Source organism: Podarcis vaucheri (assembly GCF_965113315.1).
Source record: "Podarcis vaucheri genome assembly, chromosome: 1".
Classification (NCBI taxonomy): domain Eukaryota; kingdom Metazoa; phylum Chordata; class Lepidosauria; order Squamata; family Lacertidae; genus Podarcis; species Podarcis vaucheri.
The window spans coordinates 120,583,254-120,608,183 of NC_138759.1; the positions used below are offsets into that span (position 1 = coordinate 120,583,254).

The 24,930-nt window shown below is 50.2% G+C and overlaps 1 protein-coding gene and 1 long non-coding RNA gene across 2 annotated transcripts; one reads left to right on the forward strand and one right to left on the reverse strand.

Annotated features, from left to right (window-relative positions):
- The first annotated feature begins 17,855 nt into the window (after window positions 1–17,855).
- Window positions 17,856–22,295, forward strand: DLX2 (distal-less homeobox 2). Its single transcript, XM_082202660.1, has 3 exons — window positions 17,856–18,721; window positions 19,135–19,322; window positions 20,754–22,295. Exons 1-3 carry the CDS (start codon window positions 18,331–18,333, stop codon window positions 21,153–21,155), a joined length of 981 nt encoding a protein of 326 aa, XP_082058786.1. The 5' UTR covers window positions 17,856–18,330; the 3' UTR covers window positions 21,156–22,295.
- Window positions 21,863–23,058, reverse strand: LOC309520663. The gene is made up of 2 exons (XR_014214286.1): window positions 22,659–23,058; window positions 21,863–22,178 (listed from the first exon to the last, which is right to left on the reverse strand). It is a non-coding gene; the product is annotated as an uncharacterized lncRNA (long non-coding RNA).
- Window positions 23,059–24,930: the final 1,872 nt, after the last annotated feature.

The window sequence follows — 24,930 nt, forward strand, 5'->3', positions numbered from 1 at the left end:
GGAAGCCGGCGTTTCTCCGCAGACAGCTTTCTGGGTCATGTGGCCAGCAGGACTGAACTGTTTCTGGCACAACAGGACACCGTGATAAAAACCAGAGCACACGGAAACACAGTTTACCTTCCCACTATAGCAGTACCTATTTATCTACTTGCACTGGCGTGCTTTCGCACTGATAGGTTGGCAGGAGCTAGGACAGAGCAACGGGAACTCACTCTGTTGCAGGGATTCAAACTGCCGACCTTCTGATCAGCAAGACCAAGAGGCTCAGTGGTTTAGACCACAGCGCCACCCAGCGGCAGAGCATATGCCTGCGCTGCCGAGGGCGGGCACGCTCCCAAGGGGGGCATGGCTCGGAGGTTGCCCTCCCAGGTGCGGGATAGCTGCTTGGGTGCCCAGAGTGGTGCGCGCACCCTGCAGCCGGGGCCGGAGCGAGACGCCCGTGGCAGACATTCAGCACACCGCCCGCCCGCGACTCCCAAGCCTCACCCAAGCTGTCAAAACAAAGGGGAAAAGGGGAAAGGCCGCTGGCAAAGCGGTGCAGCTCCCCTCCTTACCCCAGCGGCTCGGGGTAGGCTTGGGAGTCGCGGGAGGGCAGTGTGCTGAATGTCACCCCCCTCAGTGAGGGCACCCAGGGCAGACAGCCCCCACTGCCCCCTTCCTACGCCCCTGGCACCACCTACGCCCTAACAGTGCATATAAGAGTATATAAGTTTACTCAGGTGTGGTTTGCAAAAGGACCACAGAAAGTGTTCAGGGAACCGGGGGCAAAAAGTAATAACCCAAAAACAGACCGCCAAGGACAGAGCATGCACAATAAATGTGGTATGCTGGCTATCACCTGGAAAGAAAAAGAGGAAGGATAGGGGAGATCAAAATGGAGTATCCTGAAGGGGTATTTGGCGGATTGACTCAAACCTAAAAAGAGCATTCCTGTTAAGAGGTGAGGATACACTGCAGTATTTTGTTGCAGGACCCCCCTTGTAGAGTCTTCCTAACCATTTTTTTAACTCACTAAAGTGTGAATTGGTATTTTGGAGTAAACTGCTGCAGGAAGCGGGTTTCAGCTACAGGAATTTTCTGCAATACATATTCCATATTTGGAAGGAAGGGAATGAAACCATGCGTAAGAACTATTTTTTTTAAAAAAAATGCAACCATTTGCCCCTAGAAGAAACCCAGAATATACCATTAGCCCCCCCCCCTGTGCAAATAGCACTTAGCATTATTGCAAGCGCACACGGACCACACAGTGACAGGGTACAGGGCCTGGTCACTGTGTGGTGACTCATTTTGCCTTGATAACTGGCTAAAAACCAAAGCAGCCCTCACCAGTTTCTCTGTTAAAGTTCTGCTAATGGATTGTTGACCCAGACTAGATCAACCGATGTCATGAACTGGCTGGACGCAGAGGAATGGTGGGAGGAACCAGCTGGGGAACCCCCAAAGGGAAGAAGCATCAGACCCCAGGGATTGGTGGTGGGGTGACGATGAGTGGTCAAAGGGAGAAGACTTGGAAGAGGAGGTGTCAGAAGTTGAAGAGGTAACAGGGCTTAGTGAGCAGGGGGAGTCTGTGGTAGAGAGAAGTCTGGAATCAGAGGCAGAAGATGACACGGGAAAGTGGGAGGAGGAAAGCCAAGAGGCAGAGATGAGTCTGGCTGGTGAAGTCACAGGTGTCTCCCCCTGTGACAAGCTCCCCTCCACCTCCATCTCCCAGAACCAGAAAAGACATGAAATGGGTGGAGCAACAGCAGGCTGCATGCAGACACAGTCTCCGATTGCTTGGGGAAAGCCCTGGAGAGGAGGAGACTTAGATGGCTATGGAGAGGCAGGGATTTTCAGTCTTAGCAACTGATTCATGGGGTAAGGCCTACCGGACATGAACTGCTGTGCTCATTTAGGCCTGACACTGTGAAGATTGTGTTTTTTGCTAATGAAGAGTTAACTCCAACTTTGAACACTGTGATTTACTGCCGGCTCGCTCTTTGACGATCACATACGGAAATGTGAATGAACCCTTAAACATACCTGTCAGAGCTGCCACCCAGTCCCAGCTCACATAGGACCAAGTCCGCCAGCGTTCACTTTATAAGAGTCTTTATTAAGTTACAGGTTTCATTTCCGAACTGCAGCGTGCAGCTCTACACCTTCTGCCCTAGGTCGGCGGGCTTTGGGACCTGGCTCACTCTCCGGGCTGCTTACTGCTCCAGCTTCCGCTGCATTTGAACTTGGCGCGCGCGCCCAACTCTCTACTTTCCTCTTAACCGTTGCCTCGCTCTCTGAGGAGGGCGTGACCACCCCTGACTCGTGCCCTCCCTCCTGCTGACAGCCTCCGGAACCCGATGCCTGGCTACCTTCCTCCCTGCTGCTCTCAGTCTTGAGCGTGGGTCCCGACTTCCAGCTGCTGCCGCCCTCAGTTATGAGCGTGGGTCCCGACTTCCAGCTGCTACTCTCTGAATCTCCTCTGTTCCCTTCCTCCTGGGGTGTCCCCCCGGATCCCCCCCTTGCTCTGCTCACTGGGGCTCCCTTTTGGGAGTCCTCTGACTCACTGCTTAGGCTTGGAGATCTCGGGTCGTCATCATCACTCATTTTCCCTTCGGATTCCTCCCCCTCGCTCTCTGCTTCCTCCCTTCTCTGCGTCTCTGCTCCTGAACCCCTGACATCCATCCCCCCCTCGAAGCCCCCCCTTCCCCCCTCCCCGCTTTCAGGTGTGGGTGCTGGGTGCTCCATCATCACGGGAGGGAATGCCGGATACAGTTCGCTCCCCGTGGTTGGCCGCCAACTGAAGACCTCCGAGTCTTCCTCCTCGCGGTCGCCGACGTTGACCTGTTCCGCTTCCATCTCTGTACCGCCGTGCTCGAACCCAAGGTCCTCCCCGAACACGTCCATGTCAGTCTCTGCGTCGGTCGCTCGACCTGGCATCTCCAGCCACTTCCGGCGCCATTGCTCCTCCGGTCGATCGTCCCACCAATACGAGGTGTCTGACGCCGAACCCGCCGGCGATCCTTCTGGGGAACGGGTGCTCAGTGCGGGTTCCCCGTCCGAGTCGAATCCATGGAACGTGCTGGAAGAAAGTGTGGGCGTGAACAGCCAGTCGTCGAAGAAGCTCGCTGGCATGGGTCTGTGTGGGAAAAGGGCATGAAACTCGTCCTTGAGCAGGGGTTCCTCCAAAGCGTAGTCTGGCACCCAGCTATTGGCGCTGGCCCGGGTGCCCTCTCTGGCTAGGAGGTATTCGACTCCCTCTTCCCCCCATCTGGAGTCCAAAATCTCCGTGACCTCGTTGATGGGGTCTTGCTGCGTCACCCCTCGCGTCTCCGTCCGCTCCCGGAACGGACTCGGTGCCGTCCCTGGCTCCTGGAATCTGTGAGGTGCCTTGTAGGGAGTGAGCACCGACCTGTGGAACACCGGATGCATTCTGGAACCCTCCGGCAGCACCAGTCGGAAGGCTACCGGGTTGATCTGTGCTTCGACTTGGTACGGACCAATTTGCTTGTGCCCCAACTTCTTCTTGGCTAGTGACCTGGTCGGCACTGCGTGGGCTGCCAACCAGACCCAGTCTCCCACTTGGATCTCTTCGCCAACCCGCCTGTGCTTGTCAGCTTGCACCTTGTAGGCGTGCTTAGCTAGCTCCAGCTGCCGTCTGAGTTGATCGTGTACCGCCTGCAACTCTGACGCGAACGCGTCCGCCGTCTGTGGTTCTCCGTCCCCCACTCTCTCCCGTCCCGGGAAGGTTCTGGGATTCCTCCCATTGTTGGCGAAGAACGGCGTCACCCCTGTGGACACGTGCTTCGTGTTGTTGTAAGCGAACTCGGCGAGCGGCAGGTAATCCACCCAGGTCGCAGGTTGTTGATTGGCATAGCATCTCAGGTACTGCTGCATGATGGCATTGACCCTCTCTGCTTGCCCGTTGGTCTGCGGGTGTCTTGCTGATGCCAGATCGACCTTGACATTTAGAAAACTCATCAGCTTCTGCCAGAAATTCGAGACGAACTGGCGCCCGCGGTCGGACAGGATAGACCGCGGCAGACCATGCACTTTGAACACGTGATCTATGAACAGTTTGGCGGTTTGTTCCGCCGTGGCCACCTTCGCACACGGAATGAAATGTGCCATCTTGGTGAACAAGTCCACCACCACTAGTACAGCTGTCTTGCCTCTCGAGCTGGGTAGATCCGTAACAAAGTCCAGGGCCACCCTCTCCCACGGTTCAAACGGCGTTTGCAGCGGTTCCAGCAGTCCCGCCGGTGGTTTGTGCACCGGTTTGGCCCTCTGGCAGGTGTCGCACCTCGCAACGTAGTCCGCGACTTCCCCTCTCAGTCTGGGCCACCAAAAGTCCCTTGCGACTAATTCCACCGTTTTTTCCGTGCCAAAGTGCCCGGCCGTGGGTGCGTCGTGCAGCTGCTGCAGTACCCTGGCGCGAAGTTCGTCTCCCGGCACGTAGATGGCCCCTTTACGTAAGAGCAAGCCGTCTCGTATCTGGAACTCGTCGCCCTTCGCCGTGCCCTTGTGCACCTCTGCCATCTTCGCCTGCGCGAAGGAGTCGTCCTGCAACGCCCGCCGCACCGCATCCAGGTCTACTGTGGCTGAAGCGCACGCCCACGCTGTTGGCGCGAAGATGTGCATGGCTGCCGCTGGCGTCGCCTCTTCGAGGTATTGCGGTTTGCGGGACAGTGCATCCGCCATGACGTTGGTGTCGCCTGGGACGTACTCTATTCGGAAATTGAAGTCAGCAAAGAACTCCGCCCAACGTATCTGCCTCTGGTTCAGGAACTGAGCCGTGCGCCAGTGCTCCAGATTCTTGTGATCCGTGCAGACCTGCACCGTGTGCTTGGCGCCGATCAGGAAGTGCCTCCACGCCTTGAAAGCTGCATGAATGGCCAGCAACTCCCTGTCCCAGATGGTGTAGTTCTGCTCCGACTTGCTGAGCTTTCTGGAGTAGAACGCTCCCGGCCTCCAGACCCCCTGTGGGTCCCTTTGCAGCAGGACAGCTCCCACTGCTCTATCGGACGCGTCTGTCTCTACCCGCATCGGTCTGCTGGGGTCGATATGCAGCAGTTGCTCTTCCGACGCGAAGAGACGCTTGAGTGCTTGAAAGGACTGCTCCGCCTGCTCCGTCCAGATGAAGTTCTTTTTCTTGGAGCTTAGCGTGTCCGTAATGGCCGCCGTCTGCATCGCGAACCCCTTGATAAACTTGCGATAGAAGTTGGCGAAGCCGACAAACCGCTGGACCTCCTTCCGGTTGCGCGGGCTCTTCCAATCCAACACCGCACGAACCTTGGCGCTGTCCATGGCTAGCCCCTTGTCCGACAACTTGTAACCCAAGAAATCCACCTCCGTCGTGTCGAACTGGCACTTCTCCAGTTTGGCGTACAGTCTATGCTGCTGCAGCCTCTTCAGCACCTCCCGAACATCTTGGTCATGGGCTTGCTGCGATTCGGAGAATATCAGGATGTCATCCAGAAAGCAGACGCACTTCTTGTAAAGGAGTCCCGCCAACACATGATGCATGAAAGCTTGGAAACAGTGAGAACCGTTTTGCAATCCAAACGGCATCACTCTGTATTCGTAGGTGCCCAGAGGCGTGAACATGGCTGTCTTCCACTCATCGCCCTCCCTCATGCGGATGAGATTGTACGCACCTCGCAGGTCCAACTTGGTGAACACGCGTCCCTTGCGCACCGTCGCTAGTAGGTCGTCAATCCTGGGCATGGGGAAATCAGAAGGCTTGGTCATCTTGTTTAAGAGGCGAAAATCCACCACCAGTCTTTTTTGGGGCGTGTCTTTCTTCTTCACGAAGAAAACAGGACTGCCCCCTACTGCCCTGGACTCCCGGATGAAACCGCGCTGCAAATTGTGATCTATGAACTGTTTGAGTTCCTGTAATTCGTCCTCAGACATGGAATACAGCTTCCCTTTCGGCAGCGTCGCCCCTGGTAGGAGGTCAATCTTGCAGTCATATTGCCTGTGCGGTGGTAGCTTGTCAGCCTCTTTCTCGCAGAAGACCTCCAGAAAGTCTGCGTATTTGTGGGGGACTGCTTGCAACGTTCCCAACTGCAGTTGTGATTCCTCCTCCTCTCCCTCCTGTCTGGGCAGGATGCAGTGTTCTGCGCAATAAGAGGAGCCGAAGATCAGCTGTCTCTGGTACCAAGCCAGTGTCGGACTGTGCCTGTCCAGCCAACTCATGCCCAACACAATGGGCGTGTCCGACAGTTGGGTGACATTAAAACTGATGACTTCCCTGTGGTTGCCAAGGCGCATCACCATCGGTGGCGTTTGCTTCACCACCTGCCCCCCTAGCAACTCTCTGCCATCCACTGTGACGACTTGCAGGGGCAGAGTGGCAGGCAGTAGCTGTATAGCGTGCTGCTCCACAAAATCCTGCGCTATAAAGTCTGCGTTGCTTCCAGAATCCACAGAAAGCGGCACTTCGATAGTGACGCCATCGGGTAGCTGGAGAGATGCTGTGAGCTGCACTACTGGTTTGGGTGGGAGGGGGTCCGTGGGTTGCAAGATCGCTGGGGACTGCTTCACTGATGCGTCTGGCTGGGCCCCAGTGCCTCTGTCTCCAGCCAGACATCGTCGTTTCCCTGCTGTGGTTCTCCTTGCTGCGTTGCTGCAGTCACCATTGCTGAGGCTGCAGTGTGCTTGTGGAGCCTCCGGGGACACTCTTTCGCCAAATGGCCTGGATCCTCGCAGATGTAACACTTCCTGTTCCCTCTAGGAGGCTTCGCTTTCACTGCTGTCGGTGCTTGGGCTCTGGCTGCTGACTGAGCCCTTGCACCTCCAACCTCCATCGGTTCCCCTCCCCCTCCAGGCGGAGGTGTGGATTGCGCACGCGCTGCTTCTCTTGGAATGAAAGAGAAACTTCTCGCTGCTTCGCGCCCTCCACGTCCTTCATCTCTGCACCATGGACGTTCTTCCAGCCTCACCCCCACAGTCAGCGCCCTTTGGACCACCTCCTGCGTGCTTCGGGGCCTCTCCCCCCTTGCAATCTCATCCTTGACCGCAGAGCTTAGACCCTCCCAGAACAGGTCTCTGACAGGGGGCGAATCCCGGTCCCACTCTAAGGCACTGACCAGCGCAAAAAAGCGGGCGTGGTACTGCCGGACGCTTGCCCTCCCTTGTTTTAGTCCATGAATCTCCCGTCGGGCAAGATCCACATCAATAGTAGACAAAAAACACGCATCCATCGCTTTGATAAAGGCATCTGCATTCTGAAGCGCCGGATCTTTATCCCTCCACAAATTGCGTAGCCACGCTTTAGCATCCCCATGCAAATGGGATAGTATGAACCCCACTTTCTCTTCCTCATCTCTAAAGTCTTTTGCCAGCAGTTGCAGTGCGCACATTACGTCTGCTCGAAAATTGGGGTACTGTTGTAAATTCCCATCGAAGTGAGCCACGAGCCCTCCTGCTCTCCGTGCCAACCCAACCCCCTCCGGTCTGGGTCCTGGCTGCCCGTGTTTAACCCATGCTTCAAACCTGGCGTGGAGATCTCTGTAGGCGGCTGCCGCATCCTCCTCCCTCTTCTTGGATGCCAGTACCTCCGCGTTCAATTGGGTAACTGCCTGTTGCAGCGCTGCAACTGTCTCTGCTTCCGTCATCTCTGCTAACCGTCGTGAGCTTGCTCCCAAACACCGATCCCCTCCTCCAGCTGCCTCTCTCTCCGCTGCGAGATATCAGGTGTCCGAAGCTTTTGAGAGACGGGTCTTACTGTCAGAGCTGCCACCCAGTCCCAGCTCACATAGGACCAAGTCCGCCAGCGTTCACTTTATAAGAGTCTTTATTAAGTTACAGGTTTCATTTCCGAACTGCAGCGTGCAGCTCTACACCTTCTGCCCTAGGTCGGCGGGCTTTGGGACCTGGCTCACTCTCCGGGCTGCTTACTGCTCCAGCTTCCGCTGCATTTGAACTTGGCGCGCGCGCCCAACTCTCTACTTTCCTCTTAACCGTTGCCTCGCTCTCTGAGGAGGGCGTGACCACCCCTGACTCGTGCCCTCCCTCCTGCTGACAGCCTCCGGAACCCGATGCCTGGCTACCTTCCTCCCTGCTGCTCTCAGTCTTGAGCGTGGGTCCCGACTTCCAGCTGCTGCCGCCCTCAGTTATGAGCGTGGGTCCCGACTTCCAGCTGCTACTCTCTGAATCTCCTCTGTTCCCTTCCTCCTGGGGTGTCCCCCCGGATCCCCCCCTTGCTCTGCTCACTGGGGCTCCCTTTTGGGAGTCCTCTGACTCACTGCTTAGGCTTGGAGATCTCGGGTCGTCATCATCACTCATTTTCCCTTCGGATTCCTCCCCCTCGCTCTCTGCTTCCTCCCTTCTCTGCGTCTCTGCTCCTGAACCCCTGACAATACCTTTATTTTACTACCACTCCATTCACTTCAGAAACCCAAGTCAACAACAGAAGGGAAAGCGAGAATCATGTGCTGTAGGATGATTTCTAAGCACTTTGGTGACTCATAAGCAGCTGGCTTGTAAACAACTTGGATCAGCCTTCTCAATGCTGCCTTTAATGAATGCTGACTGTTCTCTTAGTGGTGAGCACAGTCAATCAGGAGTGTCCACAGCTCTCTTACGAACGTATTCTGTTTATGGCTATATCAACGCCAAAAAATAACAATCCTGAAATCAGGCAAGCTGAATGATTCGGGCTAACCCTTATTTAAAAAATAAAATACACACATATATTTGATATTACTTAAATTAACCATGTGGTTACTCATCAACTCTAAGCAGAGTCAAGTGGTTTTGAATCAATGATAATTCAACTTTCCAGGCATGAATCCCAGTTTTTAAGACTATGAAATGTGGCCTGCAGCAGATATCAAGCCAAGAGTTTGATGGTGACATTTAACTTTTAGGACTTGACTACATTAGTCAAAAAACAGTGTTTTAAATGCGTTAACATGCAACACCACCTGGAGCTGTAGAGCACAAAACTTTTCTATGTGATTTTACAAAGAGTTCCCCCCCCCTTTTGTTGTAACGATTTAATTTATGACTTATTTATAGCGTTCTTATCCTGTGTGTAGATCCAGCCTTAGTTCTTGGTGATGCAGCATCCAGCACATACTTTGCAACATCCGAAGTGCAGTTTTGAGTGCAGAGCTGTTTTTCTGCATTCAAGCTGAAAACACTTACAATCTCTGGACAGATGAAAGTGAATATTGTCTCCACATATTTTGGGGTGCCTGAGCAATCCCTCTAAATATTTTTGAACACTAGGGCACAAACAACTGAGAAATCACAAGCCTATGTCTAATCAACACTAGATTCAAGCAAAAAAATAAATAAATGCTGAGCTGGTACAAGGGAAATTGGCATGACTTTTCTACCATGCCTTATACTTATTTGACTTTTAAAAGAAAATGCAAGCAACACGCTGCATTTCTAAAGCCCAGCAATGGCCCTGCAATAATAGGCTTCTGTTACACCAGACGCGGGTGCCGCTGTGGGTTAAACCACAGAGCCTAGGACTTGCCGATCAGAAGGTCGGCGGTTCGAATCCCCGCAACGGGGTGAGCTCCCGTTTCTCAGTCCCAGCTCCTGCCAACCTAGCAGTTCAAAAGCGCATCAAGTGCAAGTAGATAAATAGGTACCGCTCTGGTGGGAAGGTAAACGGCGTTTCCGTGCGCTGCTCTGGTTCCCCAGAAGCGGCTTAGTCATGCTGGCCACATGACCCAGAAGCTGTACGCTGGCTCCCTCGGCCAATAAAGCGAGATGAGCACCGCAACCCCAGAGTCGGCCACGACTGGACCTAATAGTCAGGGGTCCCTTTACCTTACCTCTGTTACACCACAGCCTCTTAGTCAGAACTGCCCAGCCAAAAAATCTGCTTGAAAACGAGTGGCACATGACCTTACTGATGCTAGGACAGCTGTTATGCTTGGCTAGCGTTGCTTGTCACGAGCTTGTCTCAGAAACCTTTCTTCCTCTTGATCTTCCAGCAGATATCCCTCCTCCTATCATGTCTTGAATCCACGCTGTACGCTGGCTAAGTGCCAAGTGAGTGTTACGTGTGATTCTGTGCATTTCTGGCCCTGCCCACACTAGGGTCTGGGCCCACCCACTTTTGGAATGCAGGCCCTGACAGCTTTCTACTGGGACAATGTGGCCCTTGGCCTAAGAACATTTCCCCATATCTGCTGCACAGTGTGTGCATGCATGAATGTGGCCACAGCGACTGCAGCAATAGAATAGCTTGCAAAAGCAAGGCTCTCGTGGATTTCCCCCCAGTAAAGGGTTAGATGGCTTCAGCTCTCACTATGATTTCCATCGTTCCTCCTGTTACCGAGCATATCTGAAGAATGTCATCAGCAGGCAATTTCAGGTTACTTAAGGGTCCTTTCCTACATGTTTCCCCACTCCCCCAAGAATGCATCCAGACTAAAAGGAGATAGACTAGCTATATGTGTGTCCTTCCATAGGTCACCATGGGATGCCGATATCCACATTCTTTTTTTAAAAAAAATTATTAAACAATTTCAACATAACAAATTCCATTTAAACAATTAAAATATTTCCCCCCTTCCCCCCCCATCCCTCCCATCAAAGACATCCCTTAGCTCCCCTCTCTGATTTCTTTACACATATCGTTCTCTGCATATTATAAAATTGTACATATCTTTATTTTGTCTATCATATGTTCACCTAATAAATTTGTGGATGTTTATTCAAAACCTGCCAAGGAGTCCAGTTCATTTTGTTGTCTTTTTAGATAATTTGTAAAAAGCTCCCATTCTTTCTTAAAGTCACGGTTGTCCTTGTCCTGCAATTTGTATGTCAATTTGGCCAGCTCTGCATAGTTCATCAATTTTTCTTGCCATTGTTCTTTCGTTGGGATTTCCTCATTCTTCCATCCTTGTGCAATCAAGACTCTTGCCGCTGTTGTGGCATACATAAATAATTTGTTTTTCTTGGCATGTCTTGTCCTACGATCCCTAACAAAAATGCTTCTGGTTTTTTTTACAAATGCCATTTTAAACATTTTTTTCCATTTCATTATATATCATTTCCCCATTTTTTAAAATTTCTCTACATTCCCACAACATATGATAAAAAGTGCCTTCTTTTTCTTTTCATTTCCAGCATATGTTTGACCTGGTTTTGTAGATATCCATGTTCTTTTTGAGATGCATAAAAAACAAAGATAAACCAAGTGGAATGAAAAGTGGCAAAGGTACCTTTTATCATATGTGGTGGTTGTGTAAGTCAATAAAAGCTTTCTGGGAAATGATATATAAGGAACTGGGGAAAATGTTTTAAATAACTTTTGGGGGGGTGGGGAAACTGGAAGCTTTTTTATTAGGAATTGTAGGTACCGGCATCCCAACGGAGCAGAAAAGATGTATTATGTATGCGACAACAGCAGCACGGATGCTACTAGCCCAGAGATGGAAAAAAGGAAGACTGCCTGCCAGAGAGGAATGGCAAACCAAGCTGTTAGACGATGCCAAAAGGGCAAAACTGACCGGAAAGCTCAGGAACCAAGAAGACAAAAACTTCAAGAAAGAATGGGGGGGGAATTATAATTTATTTAGGAGATCACTGTAAGCACATGAAAACATTAGCAGGGTTTTATTTCACTTGTAATGTAAGAAACAGTATGGATAATATGGACAGATACAAAACACAGTGGTACCTTGAGTTACATATGCTTCAGGTTACATACGCTTCAGGTTACAGACTCTGCTAACCCAGAAATATTACCTCTGGTTAAGAACTTTGCTTCAGGATGAGAACAGAAATCGTGCTCCAGCAGTGCGGCGGCAGCGGGAAGCCCCATTAGCTAAAGTGGTGCTTCAGTTTAAGAACAGTTTCAGGTTAAGTACGGACCTCTGGAATGAATTAAGTACTTAACCCGAGGTACCACTGTATAGATTATGAAATAATTTGCGGTTGAAAATGTTGACAATAGGACCCACAGAGAGGATGAGGGGAAGTCTTGAGATTCTGAGAAATCTCTATATATGTATTCAGTATCGTTATAAATTTACATTTGTAAAATCAAATAAAAATGATTTCCCCCAAAAAAGAAAAAAAAAAGTGTTTGTCCATTTATTACTCTTCAAGGCGCTTTTTTTTTTTACCATATTGAAATTAACCCCACGGCAATTTAAATAACTGGATCTCTGTGCAAATAGACTATATGCAATGCCAAACAATTGCGGGGGAAATGAAAGGCAGGCTGGTGGAGAGGAGGAGGAGGGAAGATCAAAACTGAACAGGGGTGATGGGGAAGAAAAGGTTCAGGTGAGGCCAAGGTAGGTAAGCAAAGCCTGTCTTGAGCATAGGCTGTTGTGAGGGGGAATCTGACAAACAGATCCATAAGATGAACATGGAAAACTCTGCCCCTGCCGTACCTTGGCCCAGTGTAGCAGCAGAGCAGCTCAGGCTGCAGTCTTATAGCACAAAATATGGGGGGCAGCAGCCCTACAGGAAAGGGCTTCGTGAAAGTTGGTTATTCAACCTTTGTCCCTGACATGAGCTCATAGGTAGCCACTCTGCCTTAAACACAAGTACAGTGGTACCTCAGGTTACATACGCTTCAGGTTACAGACTCCGCTAACCCAGAAACAGTGCTTCAAGTTAAGAACTCTGCTTCAGGATGAGAACAGAAATCGTGCTCCGGCGGTGCGGCAGCAGCAGGAGGCCCCATTAGCTAAAGTGGTGCTTCAGGTTAAGAACAGTTTCAGGTTAAAAACGGACCTACGGAACGAATTAAGTACTTAACCTGAGGTACCACTGTACCTGTGACGTTAACATATGAGAGTGCTGGAGGTGAAATAGTTAAACAGGTTACCCAATCAGAACCCAGGGGGGTGGAGTCAGAGGGACTATAAAACCAGCTCTGGGAAGGGCGAAGGGAGGAGTTCGTTGGGTGGGTGGATGGAGTGGGAGTGGATTGGGATAGAGATAGAGTTTGTGGGTAGGTTGAGTTAGTATAACAAAATAAGCTGAGTCAGGAATAGTTAGGGGCTAGGAAGACAAGTAAATATCTGAGAGGTGGTTTAGTGAGTGAGAGCAGGGAGCGGAAGTTATAGGTCTGGATAGGCACCCCATGATTGTAATTGACTGAGACTGTTTATGAAACCACACGCTTGTTAAACTGCAATAAATAAACAGAAGTTTATGTTCCAATTTAACCCTGACTGGACTCAGTATTGTACCAGGTAGGGCCTGGGTGGTGGCAGCGAGAAATAAAGTGGTGGCACAAGTATCAATAGACAGTGAAACGTCCGGGGACCCTGGGTGATCGCCACAGTACCCATTTGCATTATTCTAATAACTGGCCTACATTACAGGGTTGTTGTAAGGAAAGCTGAGCCTTAGGAAGTACTTTAGACTCTTAAGGAGTGCCATAAAAATGCTGAGAGTTATTACTGAGACACTCCTGGCTCTAAAACCACAAAGGTGTTGCAATTGGTCGAGAAGCTTAAGCTGAATCTCTTCTCCCCTTTCCCACCCACCCCCAAAAAACCAAGAAGAATTCTTTCCATGTGAATAATAATCTGACACACACGCTGCGTTCTTCTGAGGAACTGGATAAGACACCATGCAACAATAGACATCATTTTAGCCCTCTCGTCTAAGTGTATATACAGTGGCTAGAGTTGTCAAATCATCTTGGCTAACTCATTTATGGTCTCCTGCTTCTCAGGGTGTTCAGAAATAAGTTAGCCCTTGTGGGTTCACTGTAAAAACGCAGGAGACATTTGATAACATGTTTTGGAGCCATCTACTCCAGAATCTCTAAAAGCTGGATTTGTGCCAGAGGGAGGAGAAAGTCAGGGATAATTCTACACCTTGCTAAAAGAAAACGAAAGCTCATTTTACTGAAAATTCCTCATTTGACCCAATGTCCACTCCGGGGACAGGGACAGGGGTGGCGCTGTGGGTTAAACCACAGAGCCTAGGACTTGCTGATCAGAAGGTCAGCAGTTCGAATCCCCACGACGGGGTGATCTCCCGTTGCTCAGTCCCTGCTCCTGCCAACCTAGCAGTTCGAAAGCATGTCAAAGTGCAAGTAGATGAATAGGTACCGATCCGGTGGGAAGGTAAACGGCGTTTCTGTGCGCTGCTCTGGTTCGCCAGAAGTGGCTTAGTCATGCTGGCCACATGACCCGGAAGCTGTACACCAGCTCCCTTGGCCAATAAAGCGAGATGAGTGCCGCAACCCCAGAGTCGGTCACGACTGGACCTAATGGTCAGGGGTCCCTTTACCTTTACCACTCTGAACAGTGTAGAACTGTAACTGATTTTATCCTCTGGCATCAATTTGATTACAAGCATTTCAAGATAGCCAGAGTATAGAACACACTATGAGGAAAAGCAACACTTGTCAAGAAGCTGTTTTTCAGGTTCAGTTGAATATTTTTTAAAAATGAAAAATAGAGAGATATAGTTTCTGAGAGGCCTCCCTCAAGTTGCACACACCAGCACATCAAACCTTTCACAGACATGTTTATTATAAAGAGTGGCTTCACACACGCACAGATCAGAGTGTTGACATGAAATCATGGATTAGACCTGTCCATACAGTGAGTTTCCTATCTTGTTTCACCCCTTTCAGCCTCCTCAGTGGGATACCCTTTTCTTTCCAGCATGTGTTGTTGTTGTTTAGTCGTTTAGTCATGTCCGACTCTTAGTGACCCCATGGACCAGAGCACCCCAGACACTTCTGTCTTCCACTGCCTCCTGCAGTTTGGTCAAACTCATGTTGGTAGCTTCGAGAACGCTGTCCAACCATCTCTGTCGTCCCCTTCTCCTTGTGCCCTCCATCTTTCCCAACATCAGGGTCTTTTCCAGGGAGTTTTCTCTTCTCATGAGGTGGCCAAAGTATTGGAGCCTCAGCTTCAGGATCTGTCCTTCCAGTGAGCACTCAGGGCTGATTTCCTTCAGAATGGATAGGTTTGATCTTCTTGCAGTCCATGGGACTCTCAAGAGTCTCCTCCAGCACCAAAATTCAAAAGCATCAATTCTTCGGCGATTAGCCTTCTTTATGGTCCAGCTCTCACTTCCATACATCACTACTCGGAAAACCATAGCTTTAACTATACAGACCTTTGTCAGCAAGGTGATGTCTCTGCTTTTTAAGATGCTGTCTAGGTTTGTCATTGCTTTCCTCCCAAGAAGCAGGCGTCTTTTAATTTCGTGACTGCTGTCACCATCTGCAGTGATCATGGAGCCCAAGAAAGTACATTATTCTAAAAAGTACACATTCTTTGAGGGATCCGAAGGTCCCAATGTGTTTGTTTTATCTACAGTAACAGGATTTTTAAAAAAGAAAAGTTGCTTGTCCTGTGCCAAAATGACCACTTACCTCTTCTGACACACAAATGAAGTATTGTATAAATGGACAGGGTGGGATGGGGGTCTGCAGGTGGATTGAAAAAGCTACACTGAGTGAAGCTGAAGTATAAATCTAATCGATGATGATGATGAGCAGCCAGTGATTTTGGTGCCAATTGAGGCTAAGGACAAACTGGTCCCTGGAGGGCTTAACTCTTGTCTCCCAGCCTCTCCTCACTTTAATTGCCCGTGGAATGGGGAGAAGAGGGGAAAAACAGAGAGAGGCGGGTTTTTCGCTTTTATTTTCATCATGTTTCTCAGAATATGAGCTGCCTTTCCTCTCAGCTACTGTTGCAACATGTCGATTCAAACCGCACAGGTCTGTTTCTTCCTTCTGAGGATTTCAGACCATGCACGCCAGCACAGAGTTGCGGCTTTTAATTACTATTTTGCTCGGCGGGCTGACTGAAGAGACTGGCGCCCAGGTGAGATTACGCCGTCTCCTACCTGGCCTCGCGGGCGCACGGTTCCCACGCTAGGTGGCGCTAAAAGGCAAGGTCATAACCACCTTCCGTCGCCTCTCCAGTACAACATCCTTCTTCCTATGGGGTGGCAGGAATCTTATCAGACGCCGCGGGCTTTTTGTTTGTTTGTTTAATAATGGAGGCTGCCCTTGAATTAAATCACTCAAAATATGGGATAGCCAGGAGTGTTTTAATTTTTTTAAAAAATGCTGTCTACAACTATATATCATGATTATGTGTTGTGTCTTTCTAAATCTTGTGTTAGACGATCAGGACGTGAGCTTAGTGGCTGTTGTTATTTCAAACGTTATTTCTCTGCCTAGGAACGGCTCTGCAAAGCTTATAAAGTCCAGAATTGCTTAAGGACATGGAGCCAGGAGTTTTCGCTCCACTCCGTGTGTACGGATTTATTTTGTTTTTCACTTTGAAAAACATTCTCATTTTGTTTTCCATTGAGCGTCTCAAAGGATGGACTCCCCAGCTTAAATCGCACCATTTACTTGTAACATCGGGCCTTTCATTTAACACCCCCCATACCTTATTCAAGAGCAAAACAGCCAGTCTTTATAGATTTTATTTCCTCGAGCAACAAGAGACACACACACAAAAACTCCTGCAATGGTACTTTGTGCATTATTGAGTGACGAAGGCAGATAGCGAAAGTAAATGGGAAGTGGGGCGTATTTGCCACGGGTTTTAGAATCTCCTCATTTCATAGATGCAAAAGCTGTAAGCATAAAAGACCAATCCTTTCCTAAGAGTTGTGAAGTTGTCCCCCACCTTCGTCTCCCCCCCCCCCAATAACGTCAACCCTCTTTTCGCAGCTAAAGTTTAAAAGCCTATAAGCGGTGCTTTCTTCTTGGCCTTTGAAGTCATCCTACTTACTGGAAGAAAGCGCGCAGGAGGACGAATAGGCCGGTATATTTCGTCTTATGATACGACGGTTACGCTCGTCGGACAGCGTGGCTTAAGATATGGTTTTAGCAAACATTTATGCAGCCTAGTAAGCACCCTTACAAGGGAGAAAAGCCCCACTGAACACAGCGAGGCCTTCCTACAGATTCCAAGTAAGCCCTTGCGTGGCATCCCGCTGTGTGACCTGAATCTAACTAGATCAGACTGGTCATTTTTACCTAGCAAAGGGAGACACCTTGATCATTTGACATGTTTCTGTTGTGAGCCGCCCTGGAATCTTCGGGCTAAAGGCGGTACACAACTTTAACAACGAAGAAGAAGAGGAGGAGGAGGAGGAATAATTCTGATTCTCTTGGTTTCTGTTCTTGTTTTCTTGTGTATTCTTGTGTATTCTTGTGTCCTCCTTTTGTGTTGTGAATCGCCCTGGGATCTTCCGGTGAAGGGCGGTATACAAATAATAATAAATCTGATCTTTGTTTCCATTCCTGTTTTTGTTTTATTATGTATTCTTCTGTCCTCGTTTTTTTATTTTTGTGTTGTGAACAGCCCTGGGGTTTCCGGGTGAAGGACAAACTTAATAAATAACAATAATAATCTTGAGGTAGAACAAGAACCACCAAGCAAGAACCTAGCCTGACCATTACGCGTCTTCATCACAACACACGTTTCGAAGATTCCCATTTACAGCACAGCTGTCAACATTTCCCTTTTTTTTAGGGAAATCCCCTTATTCCGAATAGGATTTCTCGCAAGAAAAGGGAAAAGTTGACAGCTGTGATTTACAGTGAGAAGACTAAACCACTGCAAAAACTATTTTCCTTCCAACTCTAACTCCACCAGACCAGCACCCCAAATCTGAGACACTATTTTTTTTGGGGGGGTTTCCTCCTCCTCCTCCTCCCACCCTCTCTTCTCTGTGTGTGTCACCTGCAAGGCGCCTCCACCGCCCCGGGAAGCCAAGAGGAGAAGCAGGGCGTGGGGAGAGAGAGAGAGAGAGAGAGAGAGCGCACTACAACGCTACCGGAACCTCTGGTTGGCTGTTGCTAGGTGACGTCGCCCGCCCTCACGTGACCGGTGTTAAATGCCCGCCTGACGGTGCCCAGCAGACGCAGACAATCCTAAAGCAGCTGCAGAAGCGGAGGCGTTGCTGCTGCTGCTGCTGCTGCTGCTGCTGCTGCTGTTGCTGCTGCTGCTTGCAGCGCGCACGGGGGGGAAAGTCTTGTGCGCGCAAACGCGCCCTGGCGCTTTGGAGAGGCGATGGCAACGGCGGCCTCCTGCCCGCCTCCTCGGGTGCAAAGGGATCCCCAGCAGTGATCTCTTTTCTTGGGCTTGGGGTTTCCAGTCTGCTTCAAGAAGGCGAACCCCCGGGGGTGTGAGGAAAGAGAGAGAGAGAGAGAGAGAGAGAAGAAAGAAAGAGAGGCGCGTTGTAACTTTTCCACGCGCGCCCTGTTGCCAAAGAGGAGACCTGCTTTTTCCTTCTCTCTCTCTCTCTCTCTCTCTCTCTCTCTCTCTCTCTCTCGTGGTCCCCCTCCCCGCTGTTGGTTTGCCCTCCTGCATCCTCGGAGCGAGGGAGGGAGGGAGCAAGGGGCGGGGAGAAAAGATCAGGATGACGGGGGTCTTTGACAGCCTCGCCTCAGATATGCATTCCAACCAGATTACCTCCAGCAGTTACCATCACCAGCAGCAGCAACAACAACACCACCACAGCTTACACAAACCCCAGGAGTCTCCCACGTTGCCTGTGTCCACCGCCACGGACAGCAGCTACTACACCAACCAGCAACAGCACCACGGAGGAGGAGGAGGAGGAAGCGCCGGGAGCAACGCGGGCAGCGGGTCCCCGTACGCGCAGATGGGCTCCTACCAGTACCACCCGAGCGGGATCAGCGCGGTGCCTTACTCCACCAAAGCCGGCAGCTACGACCTGGGGTACTCGGCCTCTTACAGCTCCTATGCAACCTACGGGGCAAGGACGTCCCCGGTCAGCAACGATCCTGGTAAGAACCAGCTCTCTCCAGGAGGGTTGAGGGGGCGGTGGGAAATTTGCTTGGAAAAGTGTGGCGCCCTGCGCTGACTTTTCCGCCCGCCACACGCAGAAGAGGAGCAGCACGTGGTTGGTAAATAATAATAATAATAATAATAATAATAATAATAATAATAATAATAATAATAATAATAATAAACTGGTTGGGTTGGAGGGTATCCTGCGGTAGGAGCGCTCTTTCTCTCTCTCCGTTGCGCGCCTGCTCCCTCCAAGGTTAGACGATTGCAGCGAGCCCTGCTGAACATAGCTGCTTGTGGGAGGCAAAGCTATAATGACCCGCCACCCAGGAGAGGTTGGCATGTGGCGGTGGTGGGTGATGCCGCTGGGGGTGCCTCGTTATTCACGGTGCTTTCCCTTCCCTTGCAGCCGAGAAAGAAGAAGGCGAGCCCGAGATCCGGATAGTCAACGGCAAACCCAAGAAAGTGCGCAAGCCCAGGACGATCTACTCCAGCTTCCAGCTGGCGGCTCTGCAGCGGCGCTTCCAGAAGACCCAGTATCTGGCCCTGCCCGAGAGAGCCGAGCTGGCAGCATCCCTAGGCCTCACCCAAACTCAGGTAAGGAAAGAAGGCTCAGAAGCGGCTTGCACTCCGACGCGCGAAGGCTTCACTTCGGGTCCCCGTCCCCACCCCACCCCACGTTGGCTAGTTTATTGCATAGCGACTATTCCAGCCTTTTTTTTGCCAGCGGCAGTCCGGAAGGTGTGTTTTTTTTCAGAGGAGGTGCATCCAAGCAGAGGTGCCCACCCTCTTATTGTTGTTGGTAGTGTTGCCCTTCGTGAACGCAGAAAAGCGGGTGGCCTGTACAATATAGACCACCTGGGCAGCCTTGCTCAGATAGACCACGCTCGGGCGGCGCGACAGAAGCCAGAACAAGCGAAATAATTCTGTTTCAAACGTATGGGAGGGATCTTGACACAGTGAAACATTTTTAAGCCCCGTCGATCGCGGTGGGGGAAGATTTAAGCATGTCTTTGTTTCCAGCGGAAGAATTAATGTGACTTGAACAGGATCATAGGCCAGATCCTCCTTTTTGTGATCTATTCGCAGCACAGAGTTTAGGTGCGCATTGATTAAGTGCGCCTCTTTGCTTCTGGGTTTAGCTGTTAGCCTTCTCTATCTCCAACACACTCGTTTCACGAAGTATCCTGTTTCATTGTACACGTGGAAGAAAAGTCACCCCGCCCCGCCCCCTTTCTCTTTATCTGGCATCTTTCAGTAAACCAAGTTATTCAGCATTATTTAAACCTTTTTTTCGATCTGGATGAGCAACGCAGTGCTAAGAGCACACCGAGCCTCCCTTTCTCAAAGGCTGTTAGTGCACATTTAAGAAAGGAAGACTCTATATCTAGTATTGGTCAAGGAGACCAGGCGGGAATGAAACTAGGGGAAACAAAAGAATGCCATTTTAAAGGCATCTGACATACTGGGGGGGGGGGGACTTCTGAGAATGACTGATATCAGAAATCCCTACCTCTAAACGCACGCATCAGGAGGGACACACACACACACTCGAGACAACATCTGTGGTTACAAAGACCAACACAGCACAAGTGTCCCTCTTCTCACACGCGCAGCCTGAAAACTCAGCAAAACCCAGTAAAACTGTTTACCCTGTTATTTAGAAACCGCTCTCTCCCTCCCACGTTGCCAAACCAAACCTCACACCGAAACAGTCGGTTGACTTGCTCGTTTTCCTAGCAGCCTGCGACAGGGGGAATCCACCAGCCTGCTTTTGGAGACAGCGATCTCCTTTTCTTCTCTCTGTGAGGGGTCTGCTTTGGGAGAAGGGCTCCTCCAGTTAAATTAAACAAGGGGTGTGTGTGTGTGTGTGTGTGTGTGTGTGTGTGTGTGTGTGTTTTGGGGACACTTGAAGGGGATTGTTGAAGGGGAGCTTGCAATATTGCTCTGTGGTGACCGCAAAAATTTGGTGAGAGGGGCCTCTCTCTCACTCTCGTCTCTCTTCCTGCTCCTCCTCCCTTTGTCCAGGTGAAGATCTGGTTCCAGAACCGCCGTTCCAAGTTCAAGAAGATGTGGAAAAGCGGCGAGATCCCCGCCGACCAGCACCCGGGCGGCAGCAGCTCCCCGCCTTGCTCGGCGGCGTCTCCGGCGTCCACCACGCTAGCCTGGGACTTCGCGCCGCACCCGCAGCGGATGAGCAGCGGCGGCGGAGGCGGCGGGAGCAGCGCTGGATCCAGCCCCGGCGCCCCGGGCGCGACGGCTGCTTTCCTGGGCAACTACTCGTGGTACCACCAGGCGTCGAGCGCCGCTGCTTCCCACTTGCAAGCCGCCTCCCCGATCCTGCAGCAAGCGCAGCCTCACCAACACCACCCGCACCTCCACCACCACCACCACCACGGCGCTGCTGTCAGCGCAGGGACGATTTTCTAACCCGACGGCGCGTTCCGCCCGCGCGTTTGCCGCGCGCAACCCAGCTCCCCCAAGCGGAGTTGGAGGAGGAGGGGGAGCCCTGTTCACTCCGCGCTCCTGTCCCCAAAGGATAGAGGGGTACATACCCGGGTGCTTCGTTGGAGAACCGAGGTGCTCCCCACCCGCCCGCCCCGCTGCTACCCTCTCCGGAGTTACTCCGACGCTGGTCCTTCCCAGGTGGTGGTACTTACATACCCAGCTGGGAGATGAGAGCCTTCCCTGAAGTTTGGACCGAATCAGGGCCTGTGGTCATCCTCCCGCACCCACTTCAAATCAGAACACCCCTAATCCAGTAGGTGTCTTTGAAGTCGCTGGCAACATTCCCATTGACCACCATGGAATCCGGGTAAAGCTGTGCTCACAAACTCGCTCAAAAAGTCTCTACAGATTTTAAGGTTATTTCCCTCCCATCCGCTCCATCTATTCTTTGATATATCCCCTTCTCTTTTTTCCCCTACCTTCTATTCTTCAAATGCGGGAGGGGGGAATTCACTCTTCTCCCATTTCGCATCCAACCGCCAGTGCAGAATTTCTTATTTAATTTGTATTATTATTTTTGTAAACTTTTTATAGGTGCCTTTCCAGATGACCTCATTTTGATGTTGGGGAAAAAAAGATTAAATAATTTTTATATGTAGATATTTAAAATTAAAAAGAACCCAGCTGTGTTTAAATTATCTTTTTTTAATGTTTGCAGGACTTTTTTTTCACGAGGAAAAAATATGTTTGTAATAACGCTGTTTTGTGCTGATTTCTCCCCTCCTTGGCTTCTTGGTGTAAAAAAAATAAATAGAGAGGGGTGAAGAGTTGCATTGGACAGCCTGTAGTTGTTTATGTTTGTAAACCAAGAACTGTTAATGCCATAACGTCATCCTGTTTCTCTCTGAGCAGTTTCCATATCCTTTAATTATTCTGTTTGATACCTTTTCTCTTCGCTGTCAAAAAGAATAAGCTACTGAATTTTTCCCAGTTCGTCGTTAAAACCTTTAAAACATAAAAAGGTATTTTCTTGGTTATTTATTACAAAAACAAAACAAAATCTCTCGATGTTACTTTTACACTATGAAGAGCTTATTTAAATAAATTATTGTTTGCACCGGAGTTTGTTCGGCCTTCGATATTATTCCCCCCCCCTCCACTTCCGACACCTACATACTCACTAGTAGCGCAAGCCTACACGTGTCTGCTCAGAAGTCCCGTTCACATCATTGGGCTTTCCCCCCAGGTAAGTAGGTACGGGATACCAGCCTACAGGAGACTCTGGAGTGACGCCCCACTATCCCTAACATCCACGCTGAGGGTGGTCCATTTTATTTCTTCCTACCCTTACCCAAAACTGTATGCTAGATAGACCCGATGCAGGTTTATTCCGTTAAGAAAACGGCCTTCTTCCTAGCAGGACCCCGTTTCCCACTTTGCTCGGGTCTAAAACACACCAAAGGGCTTTATTTTGGGGAGACTTACTCAGTTTTCCGTCGCTGCCGCCACGGTACTTGTTGCGCACCAACTGACCTGGAGCATCCTTGAATTGTTGGGTGGGTGGAGAGGCAAGCCCATTCTGTGGGGCTTGGCGGTGCCCCTGCTGCTAGCCCCTCAGCCAGAAGAAGACAGGAGCCGGGGGCAGCCTGGCCTCCGCCGCAGCCATGAATCACTCAGCACGCTCCTCTGGGCTCGCCTAGACTCGGCCCCTCCCCGCCGCTCTCTGGCGCCACAGACATTTAGGGAGTCCGGGACAGGCTCCTGGCGGCTTCCCGCGTTAGGATCCAGGCAGTGCGGCGGCGAGGCGGAGCGGCTGATCCTCTTCTGGGCAGTGTTGGTAACGGATAAAAGGCAGGCACGAAGTTCCACGGCGCGCTACACTCACTATGCGCGCAGAGGGAAGGAAGCTTCCAAATGCGCTCTTCCCGTGTGCGTAAAAGCGCACCAGTGTGCGCGCTTCTGAACAGTGGCGTAGCGTGGGTTGTCAGCACCCGGGGCAAGGCAAGTAATTTGCGCCCCCTAACCCGTGGATTTGCGCCCGGTGCGGCCGGCCCCCCCCCTGCACCCCCCACGCTACGCCACTGCTTCTGAAGGTGAAGTGTTCGTGATCTGGGATTAGCCAGCCGCCCAGAGAACAACGGCTTGGGTAGCCTGTGTAAATGGCCAAGAATCTCTCTCCTTCACGAAAAATCGCGCTAACGTTTATAAATTTATTTGGCACCTTTTTTTTGGCACAGCGCCTGCGTACATATGCACTCAGGGTGCTGACATTTTTTCGACACGTTATTTTATGCATTTAGGTGCTTTTGTTCGTCTGTTGTCCTTACAGCCCACCTTAAAGGTTCTTCCTGGGTGTGAGAACCAAATGTCACTTTTTTTCTACTGCAGAAAGTCCAGCCTTTTGGTTTAGTAAAATTCAGCATATATACATAAAGAGGGACGGAAGCCACCACCCTCCTAATCCTGATTACCCCAAGAGAAAAAGTATTTGAATTCGATGGGAACTGCTTCTGAGTAGACTTGGCTAGGGTTGCGCTTTAAGTCCTTTGCAAGGAGAAAACAACAAAAGAGCATTGAGGCACCTCAAAGGCCTGCAGATTTATTTTGGCTTATGCCCCAATGAATCTGTCAGTCTTTAAGAGTCCACAATATTCTGTTGATTGTGATTTAAAAATAAAGTAAAATAGCACAAAGACCAACTAAGAAATAGAAAAACGCAGTGGCACAAAACTAGCAGGTTTGTTACACAGCAGGGGCAACCCCCACTTCAAGATTTTGATGAAGCTAAATCAGCTAACCACCAAAGGGGCTTCAAACTTTCTTCTTGTTGCTTTCAGTTGCAGACTAACATAAGACATCTTCGTCACAGGCCAGTTGTTTGTTTTTGACGGTACCACCTTGCAAATCCCAAATACATTGACTTGTCCTCCTGGACCCCACCCACAGGCCCAACTTTACGCTATATTATTTATTCGTTTTAGTATTTAAGAATGGTATATAAAATGCAAAATATGATAGATAGATAGATAGATAGATAGATAGATAGATAGATAGATAGATAGATGATAGAGATAGATATAGATAGATGATAGATATAGATAGATGATTCTATTGCAGGTCCATTAGATCATGGAAGCCCTCAGCACCCCTTCCTAATGTAAGGACTAGATGCATGTACACATGCTCACCCTTCTTGGTTCTCTCTTCCCCTTGTGTATATCTGGAGCTTTCCCACCCCCACGTGACCTACAGCAGGCTTCAAGGGGGGGGACTGCCCGTCTCTTCTGTTCTTTTTTTCCATTCGTACTGAGGTTCTTTGGGGCCCTACTCACAATTGTGCCAGCAAGGATCTTGCCCAGTGTAGGCTATTGTACCTAACAAGGAAGGCTGTTGCTTAGGAGGTGTACAGTGGTACGGTGGGTTACAGACACTTCAGGTTACAGACTCTACTAACCCAGAAATAGTACCTCGGATTAAGAACTTTGCTTCAGGATGAGAACAGAAATCGTGCAGCGGTGGCGCGGTGGCAGCAGAAGGCCCCATTAGCTAAAGTGGTACCTCAGATTAAGAAAAGTTTCAGGTTAAGAACAGACCTCCAGAATGAATTACGTTCTTAACCTGAGGTATTAAGCAGATAAAGTTATCAGCAGTGAGGATAGGGCCTTCTCTGTGGTGGCTCCCCAGCTGAGGAAAGCTCTCCCCAGAGAGCCTCACTTGGCGCCATCCTTACATGTCTTTAGGCACCAGGCAAAAAACA

Bases quoted from the DNA above. Each gene is read 5' to 3' on its own strand.
- DLX2 (XM_082202660.1), top strand. From the start codon at position 18,331: ATGACGGGGGTCTTTGACAGCCTCGCCTCAGATATGCATTCCAACCAG. The intron at 18,722-19,134 runs GTAAGAACCAGC...CTTCCCTTGCAG, and splicing joins CCCGGTCAGCAACGATCCTG to CCGAGAAAGAAGAAGGCGAG. The intron at 19,323-20,753 runs GTAAGGAAAGAA...CCCTTTGTCCAG, and splicing joins TAGGCCTCACCCAAACTCAG to GTGAAGATCTGGTTCCAGAA.